The sequence below is a fragment of the Nasonia vitripennis genome (assembly GCF_009193385.2).
Source record: "Nasonia vitripennis strain AsymCx chromosome 5 unlocalized genomic scaffold, Nvit_psr_1.1 chr5_random0008, whole genome shotgun sequence".
NCBI classification, from domain to species: domain Eukaryota; kingdom Metazoa; phylum Arthropoda; class Insecta; order Hymenoptera; family Pteromalidae; genus Nasonia; species Nasonia vitripennis.
Genome location: NW_022279659.1, coordinates 69,723 through 88,373, shown reverse-complemented (window position 1 = coordinate 88,373; position 18,651 = coordinate 69,723). Strand labels below are relative to the sequence as shown.

At 43.1% G+C, this 18,651-nt stretch overlaps 1 protein-coding gene across 1 annotated transcript in view; it reads left to right on the top strand.

Moving 5' to 3' along the window:
* Positions 1–18,651, top strand: part of white (protein) — a gene marked incomplete at its 3' end in the record, with an annotated part of 414,981 nt that overhangs the window by 349,637 nt on the left and 46,693 nt on the right. Inside the window, 1 exon segment of the mRNA NM_001191034.1 lies at positions 1,844–2,072. Within this exon segment, the coding sequence (NP_001177963.1) occupies positions 1,844–2,072 (229 nt within the window).

The following is an 18,651-nucleotide window of genomic DNA, read 5'->3' as shown; positions in this document are numbered from 1 at the left end:
TCGGGAGTAAAAAGACTTTAATCAAGTTGAGATTTTGAAAAAAGATAGATCTTTTGCTTACCTTAGCTAATTTTTTTTTTGTAGCTTATGAAACCGATTTCTTTAAAAGGTATTGGGATTCAAATTCTTTGTCTTTCATCCTGCATACCCTGTATAACTGAAAATTACTATTTTGTTGTACCTTCTAAATCGCTAACTAAAGTTCAAAATGTTTTGAGAAAATTCATGATTTTTATGATGTTATAAGGACGCTATATTATTTAAAATATTGAGGTTTACATTTTTTAATGAAAAGTTTCTGATTTAATATTGTGACGGTTGCTCCTTCAGTGAAATAATTTGTTATAACCCACCCGCAGGCTCTATCGCACAAGCCCCTGGATGCCGGCAACCCGCTCGATAGCGCCGCTGGTACCACGCGCGGCCGCCAGGCGGCTGCCGTAATCCCCAAAGAGGAGCAGCGCCTTGGAGGGCATATAAGCGGGCCGGTTTCCAGGCCGAGGCACCTCTCCCACCCCGCATCAGACCGCGTCTGAGCGGCAGCAACGGAGCCCAGGTTACTTGCACAGTACACTCTAGCGCAATAAATCTCATTTTTGTTTTAATAAGAAAATACTTCGTGTACTTCTTTTCCCCCTTCCCTAATCAGCACTTCTCAGCGCTAATTCGGCGCACATCGATGCCGACCTTTGAAACTCTTCAGGAGCTGAGGGCCGAGTGCAACTTGCTGCACTTGTTGCTTGCCGAGACCAATCGAGCGCTCATCTCAGAGCGACGCCAGCATCGGAGGTCTCCCACTGCCGACGCCGCCGTCCAGACCGATCCCACACCAGATCGCCGACACAGCAGTGCTCAAACGGATCTGCCGCCGCCCGCCACTCCACCGCCTGGGTCAAGGCCACACACCCTAGGATCATCATCCGACGTGTTGAACGCCGAATGGCCCGAACATCTACAGCTGATAGATGTCCCTGCGCAGCCCACGATTGATCCAGAGCTCCAGGACATTCGTCTCTACCATCGGGCAACCCCGACTCCGGCAGCCGCAAATCCGACAACGCAGTTACAAATCGTCAGTCGGAAAATAGCGGCCAGGCAGTCTGCGCAAACAGCACAACGCAGGAGCATCGCCATCTCTCCTCGGAAGAGGAGGCCGCCACCAGGGAAGCTGTCGCCGACGAAGCGAAGGCCAACTGCTCCCAGACTCCCAGGACAGCGTCGCAAACCGAGGATCACCTCTAATGAGATCCTCAAGGTTCCATTGCTACTCCCCCTAGGGAAAGCACCATTGGTCAAGGAGAAGACTCCTCCGGGGCCCTTGGCCTCGGTGGCGTTTGATCTCACGATTTCCGACTAAAGCGCTACGCGCCCCCTAGTCATTTTTGAGTGGACCGATCTCTGTTTGGGATAGGCCCCGTAATAACAAAAGGATAAGACTCCCCACTTTCCCCTTTGTAAATTGGGTGGTGCAACCTACACCGGGTTGGGCGGCCCTCCCTCGTCCAGACTCGATCCAAGAGTCGACCTAGAGCCTGCCTCCTCACCGCCTGCTTTACAGCAGGCCTCTTCATCACTCTGCTCTCCAAGGAGCCAGCGTGTCGCAACGAGCGCACGTGCCTCCTTCTCTTCACCCGACCTTTTTAGACCACCCCGACTAGCCCGCTTACATCAAATTAAGATTTAAAGAATTATAAAAATCATTAATACACTGTATATTTGAACAATATTTTATATATTGGAACTACATATTTTGTTGGAGCAAGCTACGTGCCGAAGAATTGGCAGCGGTTTTTATTTATGTATTTAATGAAACAATTGGAAGATAAAATTTTAATTTTTCTAGGTTTTCTGCTCTGAATTGCCTATATTTCTACGAGAACATGCTAATGGAATGTATAGAACAGAAATATACTTTATATGCAAAACTATGGCAGAAGCACCAATTTTTATTGCTGTACCATTAATTTTTACAATTATCGCCTACCCGATGATTGGTTTGTATCCAGATATAAGGCATTTTTTCACCACAGTCGGAATTGTCGCTTTAGTGGCCAATGTGTCCACGTCATTTGGTATGTATTCAAATTTAACTAAATAGTAGCAGATACAATTTTTATTATTTACAATGCTTTCATTATGAAAATTTTTATATAATGTTTCTAGCTTGCTTTAACTTATCTTAATTTATTTTATTAATAGTCATTATGAAGGACAGATTGTCCAACATAATATTACATAAATATTCATATAAAACTCACTGTTGCGGTAATACAATGTTAGAATAGTGTTCTGTAAATTACCCAATAGAAATCAAATTGTTAAAATAGATGACAATAGAAGTAAAGCTTATAATTGAGCACAGGTTTACGACAAAATACACTGGTAAGATACGCAGAAAAAACAAATAGATGTCTCTTAGTCATGTAAAAGTAGCTAACTGTTAATAAATTATTCTTAAATTTCGATAAAACAGTTTATACTACATTCGGTATAGAGGTAGCGCTTAGACAAATATACACTGATCTAAACATTAAAATCTAAAAATGACGCTACAAAGTCAGGATTTACTAATTTGGATTTTTGGAAAGTCGTAAGTGCAATAAAATCCAGACTTATCAAAAGTAAGAAGTCAGAATTTTCAATTTACAAATGACGAAAATTTAAGATTACTATTTAAAAGGTTGAAGCTTGGTAGAAACGAATGCGATTAACAGATCAAAAACTTCCTAGTTTTTCAAGAATTTCAAAGAAACTCATTTACACATCTGCTTGAAGATGATGAGCCCGCTACCGAGATATCTCGCAGAGGTCTCGTAGACAATGTCTAGTCTGTTGCAAATTTTTTGAAAGATCTGACATAAGATCTTATGAACGATCTTGCATAAGAACTTGTCCACGATCGTAAACAAGATCTTGTCATCGATTTTCAACCACGGACCTATGAAAGATCTTACATAAAATCTCATACGAAATCTTAAGTTTATGATAAGAAAAAATATCTATTCAAATATTTATTTAAGACCTAACCCAAGACTGTGTTCAAGATCATACTCAAAATATTATGTTGCATATTTAACGAGCTCTTACATAAGATCTTATATAAGTTCTTATATATAACTTATGTTTCACTTAAAAAAACAATTTTTTTTATATTTATTCAAGATTTAAAAAAAAGATTCTGCATAAAATCTTGAGTAAATTATCAATGAAAAGGTTTTCATAGCACAGTGTAGCTAAAATCCGCTGTTAAGTCACGCCTATCTGTGACTAAACTAGTCCTTTTTCGCACCGTGTTTATCATACTCGCTCGTGCACTAGCCTCACGGTGCAAATAAGGACTACTTCAGTCACGAATAGGCAAGACTTGCGTATTTTAGAAGTTTGTGTTATAAAATTTTATACGATACTCTTGACTTAAATGGCTCAGTTTTACACGGCGCAGTTAGCACCCGAGCGCAGCTGTGTAAACTGTGTAACTGCGCCGTGTAAAAAAGAACCATTTAAGTCACACGTATCGTAATGTTCTATTCTTTTTGTGCTACATAAGATCTTATATTAGAAGTTACATATCGTCGGTCCCTACGAAGAGTAGTACGGTTCAGATTTGCCACGAAGACTTGTACGGTTCTGATTGGCCGCAAAAACTAGTACATTGTAGATCTTTCCCACATGAAAAAATCTAGTTGTCTTGGAGAAAAACAAATAGTTATTCTGGTTAAAATTAATAAAATAGCAATATTTTTAAAGTTGTCAAAACGTTTTTGAAAAATTTCGAAATTTGAAAAATTGTTATTAGAAACTTTGATTAGAAAAAAAATTGATATTAAATCTCATAAGAACTTTTAAAACTTCGAAATTTTTCAAAAACGTTTTGGCAACTTTAAAAATATTGCAATTTTATTAAGTTATAAATGATAAGTATTTTTTTGTTTGTGGACTCCAAATGTATTAGCACCACGCAAATTATTCTCTAAATAGTTATTTTATTATTTATTCTTTGAATAGTTATTTGAGATATTAAGAACTATAGTATATACACATATACCCTGGTAGAAATTGCCCAAACTAAAATGACAAATACACCAATTACTGGCCAATTTTTTTAACTAACATGCTTAGCGAAAGTTGGGCAAACAAAACAACAACGGTTGGTAAATTATATTATATTATTATATTATATTATATTATATATTATATACATTATATATTATATATTATATATTATATATTAAGCATGAACACTTTTTCTCCGATTCTTCGGTTCTCCGGTCCTTCAGGGTCACACTATCTATATTTCTTAATTTGAGTGACCTCTTTGTAATTCGCATCTCATTTAAACCTCTTTTACAGTGCGTTTACTTATGTAACGATTTTGACTCATGGGTAACAATTTCAGTTTCATCTCACAGATCGCCAAAACGAACCGCGCCTCTCCACTGAAACCCATAAAGTCAACAAAGTAAGAATAAGTTCGTAGCACAAAAACTTGTGTGAAACAGTATGTAACTAAATTTTTTACCTTAATTTTTTAAAAAAACTTAACCGCACAGCTTTTCCATTCAGCCTGTTCAGGCACTCCAAACTGTAAAATCCATCTTATAAACAATAAACTATATTAATAGTAACTATATAACCGATTACGTATATCATCCTTCAAATGGAAAAAAAAAGTTTTTATGTTTTACTGACCTCTCCGCTTCAAAGGGCAAGAACAGTCAGTGGAATAAAAGCAAGGTCCTGACTATTTATATACAATGCGTAGACTGCATATACAGACATCGGGGCAATATGAACATTCAATGCTCAGTCCGCTATAGTTTAATGATCACGTATATCATCCTTCGAAAGGAAAAGTAAATTAAAAACATATAGAAATTATATTGTCGACAAATGTATATGTTTAACTGACCTCTCCGCTTTAAAGGGCGAGAACAGACTGAGAAATAAAAGCACTGTCATAGCTATTTATATACAATGTTGCGCATGCGTAGACTGCATATACAGACGTCGGGGCAATATCGACATATAATTCTTAGCCCGCTAGACATTTATAATACCCAAGCGGCTTGTTTTTGCGGTTAGCTACCTGGATCCCATAGTTGATCCATCCTATTGTGATATTTTGTAGCTTAGTATCTTAGCCGCTATCTAAGCTAGTATCCGCATCACTGTAATCTGCGTGTTACCGTACGTCTTTCGCAGAGATTTAATTTTCTTGCTGTAGTGCTTTTATTGTGGTGCCTTTCACTAGTACTGTTTAAACCGCTTCCTGAAAGTCCGAGGTTTTGCCTTCTTCTGTGCGTTTAAGGTCTAAAAGAAGATCTTCTGCCACTGTTCTGCGTATTTTATTTGCTCTATCTTTCAGCTTGTTAGGTAAAGGGCCCGCTTTCATTTTTGACAAAAGGTCTTCATAGCTATTTTCTTCTGTATCCTTGATGATTAAAGCATCCGGTCTGGGAGTTCTTGCCCGCTTCTGTCTATTCTTGTTGGCCCTGTTCTAGTTTGCAACGCCAGGGACATTTTTATCCTCTTTGCTTGCCTTTTTCTTAGACTTTCTTGTGAGGACTCTTTGCCACGCTGCCTTTTTACGTTCATTGTCCTCCTCTTTTTTACCTACATTTTTATTTTGCGGAATAGTTGGGGCTTCCTTTGTTGTATCCGCCTTCTAAGATCTAAGACTTGGGGTTATCTGGGATACCCTTCCCTAAGTTCCTGGGCGTTGGCATTGCTGTAAGTTATTATCTGCCATGCAGAGATTTCTATAGCTTCCTCTTATGCTTCGGGCAAGCTCCTTAATCTGTTTGTGCACATTGTTCCTGTTCTTGACACAGTCGAATAATTCCTTGATTTTGCTGCCACGACAGTCGAAATGAGCATTTTTGTGTGATACGCAAGCAGCTCTTTTATCGCTGTATGCATCCACCTCGCATTCTATATCAACTGCGGCTTTACGTGCAGCAGGAGTCAGGTGACTAACCTTTTCAGCATCTAAGTGAGTTCCCCCCCTCCAAACTCCATGGGACCAGCACCGACCACCGGAGCTTAAAATGTATGTGTGTTTGTTTGTGTGTGTGCATATCTATACGCCTGTATCTCAGCATTTACTAAGTGTATTTTAAGCCACCAAGTTTCATTTTCTTTGTTTCTACTGTAACATGGTGGGAAAAAAGTCCGTTTTTACATTTTGTTGGCACGTTTTTTTGGGCGATTTTTCAGTTTTGAAAGTTCAGTTTTTTCTAATAAAGTTATTGTAAAAGTTGATAGCTTCATATATACTTAGAAAGAAAATAAAATTACCTATCTTTTGACCGCAGAGAATTTATATTATCAAATGTGAGGATTAAAATACAACGAGCATTAGAATCCTCAATTATTATAACTAGCAGCTGACATCTCGCTCGCTGATGCCCGATCGGTTGCATTTTTATGACGATCGTATATATATGTATATATCAAGTCACGAAGGCGACTTTGAGAAGTAGACGGAGCCGCGGCGCCAGCGCCACTATTTACTTCTATACTGGTGTTCGGATTTTTCCTTTACGGAAAAAAAGTGCTTATCATTACTGTTAGTTTTATATGCTAAACTATGATTTCCAATGAAAATATTAGCTAAGAAGCCGTTTTATGTCATAAGAAACGATTGTGTAATTCAAGAATGCTCATATGCTTATATCGGATTTTCTTTTTCAGCTCAAAAGTGGTAGGACCGTAAAGTTAGCCGCACAGTCTATGTGTTTAATATATTAGGATATTGCTTTTCTACAGTTTTCTACATACTCCCACAGACGGCGGTATGTCGTTGTCAGCTACAGTATTATAAATCTTTGCTCTACATTAAGTAGTGTACAGGGTGGCCGATAAGGAGGCCTAGGTAGTTTGCATCGTGGTTTTTGGTGTCTAGATGTAGAAATCATTCAAGGGCGGTGTCTTATTGTACAAGGTGGCCGATGACGAGGTCTAGGTGGAGCGCTCCGTGGTTTTCGGTGTATAGGAAAAAAAAATTATACGAGGACAGCATTTAGGTGTACAGGTTGACCGTTGACGAAGCCTAGATAGTGCGCAATATGAAACATTAAAAAAAGTTCACTAAAAAGGTTTAAAATCCCAGGAAAAAAAAATTAACTTTTAATAAAGTAAAAAGTTAGGTGAGTTTGATGTATTTTGCAAAATTATTATGGATGTTAATGACGTAGCATTTTATACATATTTATAACAACAATTCTTCTATTTTTCAAAATTAATTGTGACTTGTAGCAACTTATAAAGATAAAAAGACCTGAGATCAATTGAACAAAGGCAACTTTATTATATGTAGTTATAATGAACATATAGCAAAAAACTGTTTTGTTCATCAAAGGGCTTATTCAACCTAAGGTTTGAGTTATATAATGATTAATTAGAAACAACTCTCAAGATTTTTACTACGTAACTTGCCATGCCCGTTTCATTTTGTGTATTGGTGAACAACTCAAATTTTCCTTCTTTGTTTATTAGAGAGATTGTTTATATATATATATATATATATAGGACACTATATATATATATATATATATATATATATATATGTATTGTGTCCCTTCTACCACTGCTTCCTCCAGGGAGCAGAGGAACACTTCTCGGTCAAAGGTAGCTGGTGACCACCTCTTCTTCACAGCTTGCAGCTTTGCCCCGGATCTTCTGTTGGTCAGCTAGAGCCTATACACGATAGCTTGGTGGTCGCTACCCGTGTATCGATCGCTAACTTTCCAGTCGTGCCATTCCCCCACCATGATTGGATCGATGAAGGTCAGGTCAACTATGGACGACTTGCTACCCTTAGTCGTCCCTCTGTTAGCGATCTCCAGCTCCAGTGTGGAGAAGGCTTCGAGGAGTGTGCGTCCGCGAACGGTGGTCTTCACGTTGCCCCATTCCGTCGCCCAGGCGTTGAAGTCCCCCCCCCCCCCGATTAGAACAGGCAACCGGAAGGATTGGGCGCTGGTGATGATGGCGTCCAGGGACCTCGTGAAATCCTCGATGGTGTCGCCGGGCGGAAGATAGCAGCTGTAAATGCGTACCCCGGCTACCTCCCGGCCGCTTTGCTGGTACTGTCCCTCACCCAGCTTGGGTCCTCGAGATCCCTATACTCCTCGCTGATGATGACGATGTCTGCCTTCTCATCCCTGACCAACTGAGGCAGGAGGTCCTGGGCCATCCTGCAGTGGTTCAGGTTGATCTGGAGTACCTTAGTCATTTCTAATAGGTACTCCCGACTCCTGCGAGGTCTTCACTATGGCCCCGCAGTCCACTACTTTATGGCCCTCTCGGCCGCACCGGTAGCATTGCGCCGACCGGTCGACTGCGCTTTTGCAGTCCCTCGCGATGTGTCCAGCTTCGTGACACCTGTAACACCGCGAGGATCCTTCTCGCAGTCGAACTCTGCAGTTGACCCATCCGATCCTTATTTTCCCATTTTGTAGCAGCTTTTTAGCAGCTGCTGCCGGGAGTTGGATGGTCGCCGCTAGAGTGCCGCTATAGGACCCTCTGACATGCCTTTGGCCGGTTTGCAGGCAACTCTCTGCTGTTGTTGCTGCTGCGGCTGGCTGCCCTTTGTCCTCTTCTTGCCCTTCTTTACTACGGTGGCCCAGTAAGGGGCTTTTGAATGGCCTTGCGTGTCGCCTTCCGCCTTCCTCTTTTTCGCCGCCGGTGGTAGTGGCGGCGATGGCAACTCATGCTCCCCGGTGTTCTGGGGGATGTTCTGGCGGAAGATGGGGGAGGTTTGGCATCCCCTATCCTTCCTCTTGACCGTCGGTGTTGCCAAGGCTGGGCTAAGATGGCGCAGTTTGGCATACTCGCCAAGCGCCTTGCTAGTAGCCCTAGCCAGCATCTTAATCTCCTTGTGGACATTGTTCCTTGGCAGAACAAAGTCCACAAGGGACTTAATCCGTTCGCTGAGGAGGGTAAAGGTTTTGTCAGCCTCCTCCTCGCGGTCCTCCTTCTTTGCTCTACTGTCACTTGTAGCATTGGATGCTGCAGGGGCTGAGTGACCAACCTCTGCAGCATTGCGGTCGCCGGATGACGACGCCTGGGAGCCTGCTTGCTCACTCCCTGTAGGCGCCGGTACTGGGGTGTCCCTCCCCTGCACCGTAATGGTATTCTCCTTCACTACCCTTTCCATATTTGGTTTATTTTCGGGGTTCCTTCCCCTAGCCGCTTCTTTTGTCCACCTCGTGTATTTTATTTCCATGATACCCTCCACTAGTGGCGAGCGTTCCCCTTTCCGCAACCTGGGGAGGCGCCAGATGGGAGAAAACAGCAAAACTCCGCACTAGAACTATGTGTGTGTGTGTGTGTGTGTGTGTGCATGCATACTGTAATGGGGCGTTCGACAGACAATTCTTGCGGCCGCGAAGATTCCGCACGTCACTTTGAGAAGCTTCTTTACTCGCTCGGCTTTCCCTCGATGACGGCCAGGTGATAGCAAACGGACGTTAGCCGCTGTGTGCAGCACTATCACCAGTGCCTTGGCCTGCCGATGCTTGATACAAATGCTTTGTGCGCCTGGAGCACCATGCTTTTCTCCGTGTATCCGTGGGTAGACGGTTGATCGGGATAATTGAGAATCGGACAAAGAAAGAACAGTCGCGTGTGAATAGAAAAAAATGAAATATATTGTCACAGTTAAAGTTGTGATATAAAATGTTACAATCTTCTAATAATGAGCGCATAAATGTGAAAGGAACGCGCGCGGTTTCACAGGCAAAGCCGTGCCGATGATTTGTTGGCGACGAATCTCGGCCTTCGATAGCTTTATCCTTGGTATCGAAAAGAATCTTACTTACTTGGTCGCTGGCTGAACACTCGCCTACTTGTCTTTATGACCGTCACGGCTCCCCAGAAATAGGTGCAAGCAGAGGTGGTTCTGGAAGCGTTTCTCCAGGCACTCGAAGCTTGTTGAAACTCACTATTTACGGCAAAAGCGAAATCGAGTCTGAGCGCGTACTTGCTCCTCGCGGAAAAAATCCTTTGTCAGCGCCGGCTGCCGACTTCGTCTGCTAGAGTCTAGTCCTAATTGCGCGACATACGTGCGTACGAGATTCAAAATTTCAGGGCTTGTTACTCACCCTTCCAGACGCTGCGCAGTTGTTAAAGCCGCTCTGCAGCTTGTCGCGTGACATGCTGATGATGCTGAAAATGAATGTGAGTATGATTCGGATAGGGGTGAAAATAAGAGAAAATACGGGTTTCGGGGAAATTCGGTTACTTTATTTCACTACAGCTACACTCTCTCTTCCTCGCTTCACTTCTTCGATCTAAAGTTCCACGGGTACTTCCGCCTCATGGCCTTGTGTTCAGCCTTCGCTGGGCAATACGCGAAATTTTGCAGTCCAGGGTGGCCGCAGATGCAACAGCGGCGTCCCTCCTCTCGTTTCTTCTCAAATCAAGCCTGCTGCTGTCGTGCCTGGTTCATGGCAAATTAAGAAAACAATAATAGTGTCGATAACTGTGATGTATCTCGAGTTTTTGTCTCGCTCAGGGATCTCGAATCTGTCGACGTAAATGGTGGGGCAGGCGCCTCCATGTTGACTGATACAGATGGTTTTAGGGTCTGTAAAAGTCGACGTCGAACTGCTGGCGGTCGTTCCTTTCCGGCGGGCGGTACGAGCGATGGTAAGTCTACTGCAGAGATTATTATTTCCAGCATATTAGATTGCTCGAAACAAGAACGCAGTGACGTGGCCCACGCGGTCCTCAGCACTGTTCTGACTTCCGTCGCTAGGACTGACATTATGTCTGTGCGGTTATGCTGTCCTAATACGTGAGTAGAATTTACCAGCGCCATAGGTTGTTGTCTCTTAAGCGACATTGTTTTGAACAACATTATGCGAAAAAAACACAAGATAACTGGCTTAAACACGCGCCATATTAACGTCTCGCATTTATCCCAGGAAATAAGTAATAGCCTGGTTCAAAGTAAAATCTTTATAAATGAAATTAAGTAAAGTAAAGAAGTTAAGTAAAGAATGATGTTTGCAATTTAGTAGTCTAAAAAGTTTAGCTTGCAGTCTTGGTTTCAAATACGTTTGGTATAGAGGCGGTCGTATCCTAGTAAAAATACGGGATGGAGAATTGTCTCATTCGTTTACAACTGCAGCTGACCTGCACGAGATTGATGCATCCTATGACTGTGCAATAAGCACTGAAAATTGTGTAAATAGTGGTAATGTGAGAGATATAGACGCGGTGAGCCTAGACTCGCAGACGGTGACCAGTGAGAAGACTAGTGAGAATTGATTAGATTGTGGAGGAGTCACAGGAGCAGAGTGTGACGGGTTGAGGGGGTTGAGGGCGGGTTTTCTTAACGCTTTCTCTCTCTATGCGCATATAGGGATGTTCCGTCAATTCCTGGACATTGTTTGACCCTCGTATCACATTTCCGGCGTGCTGGGTTAGATGGGTTTTTGATTATGAGGCAGGATAGAAATAAGCGAGGAGTAGCTCTGTATGTCCGGAATGACTACAAAGCTACGCTGCTTTGTTCATCACCTACATAGATTGAAGGAAAGCCGAGTATTTCGAAATACTTAATGTGTAGCGTTTAACAGGGTACCCTAACGCCGATATTCGTTGCTGTAATTTACAGTCCACCAGGTATCTCTCTCGAAAATTCAAACTTTACGATGATTTACGAAACTATCCCGTAGGATATGATTGTAAGATAGTACTGGGAGATATAAACGCTAACATGTTATTGACTTCACGCGATGCTGAGTTTTTCCGAGAACTCGCCTGTGAAATGAATTTAAAGTTAGTGAATCATGGTGCGACACACCATGTCGGTGATTCGCACACATGGATTGATGTAATCTTTATTGACGACGACAATGTAGTGCTAAATGCAAACAATTCACTGGCGACGTTCCTAAGCAAGCACAATATTATTGATGTTAAGATTAACTTTCAAACTGTAGAACCCCCTACTCTCAACAGTTTTACATACAAGTATTTTAAGTCGATTAATACGGGGGAACTCCTATCCTTTTTTGCTTCTTGTGAATGGTCGACAGTGAATTGTCCAGACAGCAGATTTGACACCTGACTTGACACTGAACATCTGAGTCAAAACATTATGAAAGTCATTGGTCAACTTGCTCTATTGAAAGAATATAAACCTAAGGAAAAAGGTCTTCCTCTGTGGCTAGAAACCAAGCTTAAAAACCTATATAACCTCTGGGACGCGTTAAAAAGACGGCACAAACAAGCACGACGAGACACACGACGACTAGACGACCTGTAGACAGAATATCAGTCTCTCGTGGCCGAAGCTGAAGAACATACTGCTCGAGCGCGAGAGACTTTTATACAAAACAGAATTTTCGATCCACTTGATAATGATAAAAATATATGGAGTGAATTTCGTAATGTTGGTCTCATTGCGAAAGCAAAGAAGCAAATAATGACTTGCATGGTTTTACTCTGGATGAATTGAACCCTTACTTCGCTGGTGTGTCCATATCCAATCTCGAGCGTTGGACAGATCTTATATCATGTCGGAAGCCAGCAAGGGTGGCTTTACTTTTCGTGAAGTTACTTTTTCGGATGTTGTGCTGGCAGTTGCTCATTACTCGTCGCAAGCAAAGAGTGAGAATGGGATACCTCATAGTGTCATTGCGAAGTCTCTACCAGTTCTCGGCCACCATCTTGTAGCTTTGTTCAATGCTTCATTATCAAGTGGAGTTTTTCCTGGGGCCTGGAAGGGGGCTCGTGACTTTTATCCAATAGCACTACGGATCTTCCTTTCTAAGGTCCTGGAAAAGATAGTACATGACCAGATCCCAGAACATCTAGAGTCACGAAAAATTCTTGACCATTTTCAAACCAGTTTCCGAAGCAACAACTCAACGCAGACAGCACTACTGAAGCAGACGGAAGACATAAGGACAGGGATTGACAGTCACAAAAAGTTACTGACCATCTTACTGCTTTTTGACTTTAGCGAGGCGTTTGACACGATATCCCCTTTGAAGCTACTCCGTAAACTGATCAGGATGGGCTTCTCTAGAGCAGTAGTCCTGTGGGTTAAGTCATTTATTACAGGACGTAATCATTAAGTAGTTGCAACATTTAACGAAGAATAAGATTGGCTAACTACCAACCTTAGCGTCTCACAAGGCTTTATTCTGGGACCTCTCATGTTTAGCCTTTACGTTAATGATCTCAAAGTCATACTGACTAACTTAGAGATATTAAAGTGACCAAAAAAACTGTTGACGAAGAGTGTCGCGCATTTGCTATGCGCAGACGACCTGCAAACCTACACTCAATGTACGAAAGACGCGTGGCGAGAGCTGTGTCAGGGTAGGCCTCTGATAATGCTTTGCATCTTAATACTGGCAAGACTAAGGTTATAATTTTTGGTTCGAACTACAACATAATCAACTGCAGCGGTTAAACTTGCCTAATATTGAGGTACGGGACGGCACCTTTGTCCCATTTGTTGACACGGTAACTAACCTTGGTGTGGTCATGGATTCTAAATTAACAACTTGCTGTTTTTCACCTAAATTACTGTTCTGTAGTGTACCTTGATATGTTTGGGGAGCTCCAGACACGACTACAGAGATTTCAAAATGCATGCGTGCGATATATATGTAGTGCTGGGAGGCGCGAGCATATTACTCCCTATAGAAAGAAACTGGGCTAGTTGGATACTACAGAAAGAAGGGCGTACTTTGCGGCGGTGTTAGTGTATAAAGCTTATTGCATGGGACAGCCGCCGTACCTTGCGGCCCTCTTAAAAAACCAGTACAGGGATTCCAGTAGGGTGTCCAGAGATATTTCGGTTCCAGGGTCGCGAACTGATGTGGGACTGCATTCGTTTGCTGTGTACGGTGCGAGTCTATGGAATTCCCTCCAGCGGGGTGTGCAAACTTTGCCTTTGCTGGCTGGGTTTAAGCGATTGTTGCGTAACCATTTGATGCGCAATCATCTATGATGCGAAAATGATGTAATATGTGTAATAAAACGTAACATTGATATTATAATAAGAAATTAAGAAGGATGAAATGTACGAACTGTGATATAACTGCTGTGTTGTTTTAGCTATTCAAATGCTAATTTGAATATACAATCTGTAATACTATGTATATTTTGTTTTTTTAACTACGAAAATAAAAGTTATTTCTATTCTATTTCTATTTCTAATTCTTCGTCGAGTCAAGCGCGGTTAAGCTCGCGCTCAAGGGTTCATGCGCGCCCTGGTATCTTTTTTCTACATCGGAGGCTAGGCGTTGTTGTAGCCGCCTGTTCGTTTCATACCAGCGCAGTTCTGACTACGGAAATCTTACCAGCCCTGTCATTCGATTCTGTTGTAGTGATACCATTCGACTGCTAAGCCCGTAAATACGTAAGGCAGTGCGGCTAGCTTTTCTTTATCTGTCATCTGCGCGCTCGCCATATTCTGCTCTAGCTGACTCAAAAATCTTTCGATTCGTTTTGCGCTCGTGCCTGCGAAACGCATGTCTCACTTGCATACTGTTCCGAAGATATCTCTTGGTTTCTCTCTATTATTTTCTGGAATCGTCGGGACGTCTAGCTTTCTTAAGGGGAGGTGGGAGCTTTAGCTTCGCAAATCCGCCACGGGGTATTTAGTACTTCAAATGCCAAAAAAAAAAAAAAACTATAAGCCGTATTGACATTTTCTGTCGGTAGAATGATTCACTTATCTCAAACCTATGGCGCTCTGCTCATTATATTGATGAAATTACAAATTAGAAAAAGTTAATAAGTAAAATGGATGTTTGAGGTTAGCGCTGTAATCACATACACAAGCGTAAACAACCGCTCGTATTTAACAACTTTTACAAAAACCAAAAGTCCGATTGGTATTTTTTTTCGGTAGAATGATTCACTAAACTCAACACTATGGCGCTCTGGTCTTGGTTTTTCATTGCAAGCTTTGTTCAAAAAGTTATATAGAACAGAATAACAGTGTTTTCAGCTCCCACATCCCCTTAGCCCTTTTGCGAGTCCCCCTCTGATGTTACTATCTGACCAGAAGTTTCTCGTGCCCAGTTCGATAAAAAAAAAACAATCAATACGTGTAGGGTGAATGGAAAAGAATAAAATATATTGTTAAAGTTAAAGTCGTGATACAAAAGGTACAATTTTTTAAGGATGACGCTCGCGCGTGCGAATGACAGAGAAACGCACGCAGTTTTACAAGCCGGGTCGATGATTCAGTGGCGACGAATCTCGGCCTTGGACGGCTTCGTCCTGGATATCGAAATAGTACCGACGATATGTAACTTCTAATATAAGATCTTATGTAGCACAAAAAAAAGAACATTACGATACGTGTGACTTAAATGGTTCTTTTTTACATGGCGCAGTTAGCACCCGAGCGTAGCGAGGGCGCTAAGCGCTGTATAAAACTGAACTATTTAAGTCAAGAGTATCGTATAAAATTTTATAGCACAGAATGCTAAAATCCGCAAGTCTCGTCTATTCGACTAAAGTAGTCCTTATTTGCACCGTGAGGTTAGCGCAAGTAGTATATGGGCTGGTATGGAGAGACTGTGCGTGGCCTAGAGTGACGTCACCAGTCCCGTGGCTGGCGCCACTTGTTTATGTAAACAGAAGCCCATGTTTATATCAACAGTAGCTGATAAGGTTAATAAACATGATTTACGACCGCTACTGTCATAAACAAAAAGTCTGTCATCGATGGGTGACTTTTATTTGTTTATTTATAAATAATTATAAATAATTTTTAAACAAAAGCTATATCACGCATACGATGCCAGCCCTCCCCCTTTTACCCCAAGCAGACCCGAGCGCGACTCTTTCTCTCTCTCTCTCTCTCTCTCTCTCTCTCTCTCTCTCTCTCTCTCGCTGTCTACTCCATACCTGCCCCGAGCTCGAACGCTCGTGCCCGACTCTCGCTATACCAGCCCATAGCCCCCCTCTCCTTTTACACTATAGTAGCCCCGAGCTCTGGCGCGGTGGCTCCGCCGCTGCTGTACCGGACCCGCTTTTCTCTTTCACCCCTCTCTACGCCATACTCGCGCGCATCCTCCAAAGCCGTCGTCTACCTGTCTCTCGCGTATACCTGCTGCTTGGCTTTTATTGCCCTAGCGCTGACTCTTATCCTTTCTGCGCTGTAAAGAGAGAGATTATTCCACGTATATAATTTATATGGTGGCCCTGAAAAGGTCCGATTGTTTTTGAAATATATATTATTGTAATTAGCGTTTCAGCTTGCTGTAGCCGTCTTTTTCGGGGCACGAAAAGGTATTTGTGAAAAAGGATTTTTGATTCTGTGACGAGGAGGAGGAGGATTTTTTAGACATATTATTATAACCGCTTTTCTCTGGATACGAGAAAGTGTTGGTTGAGAATGACGACTGATTGTTCTGCTTTCTTGGCTCCTTGCTTCTCATGAGAGGCTGTCTCTCCTCCCACGTAGAACCTTTTTTCTGCTCTTTGCTCTGCTCCTGTCCCATGGTCGAGTTGCTTCTTTGACGATTGCTTGAAGAATGATACGCATCGAAATCAACGCGTGCATATATAACTCTACTACTCGGTGCCGCAAAGCTTACTCTAAATTTCGGCTTTGGGGATTGTTGATGGGAGTGGGGGTTTTGCACGCATAAAAAGAGAAATTCTGGCACAATATTTATTTACTAAAAAACGCGTACAAGTCGAATGACTCAGCTTACAAGGTAATGAAATAATAAAATGACACACGAGCGCGCGCACACACACAAACACCTACACAGCCGCACACACACACTCTATATTTCTACGCTATAAATTACAAATAAGCAATACACGTACACTTGCCAGTGGCGCGTTGTTGGCGCAGTTGAGGTGTGGGCCCTCCTTGCAGTAAACCAGGCACCAACTCTTTCGGTGGAGTAGGCATCCGATGAAAGTTGCAAGGTACGCTGCGGTTGCGGCGTGATGTCGGTGGCGTACCTTGGACGTTGTTGTCGTTACCATCGTTGTCGTCACCTGCTGATGATGGTGGAGGCGAAGGCGATCTCGGCGAATCCATATCCAGGATGCACGGGCAGGGCTGTCCGTTGCACTTCCAGCAGCGAAAGAGAAGGCACCTCCAGCACTGATGCCACACGTCATGCTACGAACTGTTGGTGATGCACACTCTGCACCTCACGTTGATCGGCACAAACTGTACCACCAGAGAAGCCTTTCTTGCTGTTTTTGCTGCAACAGCGCTGACATGTCCAGCATTCTCTGCTAGTAGCGCTCAAGCTGGCCGTTCAGCTTCTCCATTGCACGTTTTTTAGCTTTGATACTTGCGAGAAGCGCATCGAGTTGGGCTACTAATTTTTTCAATTCTGCCATGATGGTGGCCACGTGTGTGCTCTCTGTAGGGACTCAGAGCGGACTGATCGGTGCAAGCCGTGTCATAAACGTAAGCCGTTGACAAACATTTCTGCACGTAGGTAGAGGCGGACCACACCTCTCCACTCTTTGCCTTTTAACGACGTTCGTTGTCTTAAGAATGCGAGACCGTTGGTAACGCTAGACTCGGACTGGATTATTTGTATACACTTGAGCTCCAGCGTCGTGGGCTTATCAGAAAAAATCGGAGACGGGTGAGAGCGAAAGAAAGGTTCTCAATGTTTCGCGAATCAGCTCTAGGAAGTATCGTGTGATCATGAACTCGGGCTTTGTTTTATTATCGCCAACAGATTAGTTTTCAAAACTAAGCAGAGAACGAATCATCGGATCTCCGCTAGAAACTTGAGAACAAGTGTAAACTGTTTGTACAGAGATTACCTACATTGTCGATGCTGCAGGAGGTCGGGTTCTACGATGCGGGTCACCCGATCATCGATGACAGCACAGCGAGCGGCATATCGCAGGTAGGCGGCGGCGGCGATACCTCGAGCGAAGAGGCACCGTCGCCGAACAATAGTATTGTAAGCGGTTCTGTTGCAACTTCTGATTCGGATCAGGAGGAGGAGGAGGAGGAAGCTCGTGACGATGAGCGTTATCGTCGCTTCGAAATTATCGCGAATACGGTGCATCGCGTACGGAAATTCCGTACAGACGCTCGCCGTCTGACGCTACGGATTAAAACACCACCGCGTGGGATCGACATGCTCAGCTGGGTTGAGTTAGCAATACGTGACATTTATGAGTATTTGCTAACTCTAATCAAAAGCGGGAGCGATCGCGTCGGTGTTTCAATCTCGAGAGAATATTTCGCAAACGGGTCGGCCGGGCTCTCGTATCATCTCGCGAGCGCGCTGACTGGCGATGATTTATGGTCTGTGGTGTCTGGACTCGTTCAGAGCAACGCAAATTTTCGAGTCGACAAGTCATTTACCGTTTGTTTGACCGTCGTAGAGATGCCTGTAGGTGCAGGTGGCTCTCGACAGAAAAACTGACCGTCGACAGCGTTTCTCAACGGTCCATCATTCAGATCAGCAATCGTGACAATATCTGTCTGTCGAGAGCGCTCGTTGTAGGCGAGGCGAAAATCACGCTTCAGACGAACGATACCCCGGCGATGCGAGCCGAGTGGAACGTCATCCACGACGGTCGTAGGCAACTACAGCATGAGCGAGCTTTAAAATTGTGCCAGGATGCCGGAGTTCTCGTACCTCGCGAAGGTTGTGGTGTACAAGAGCTTTTTCA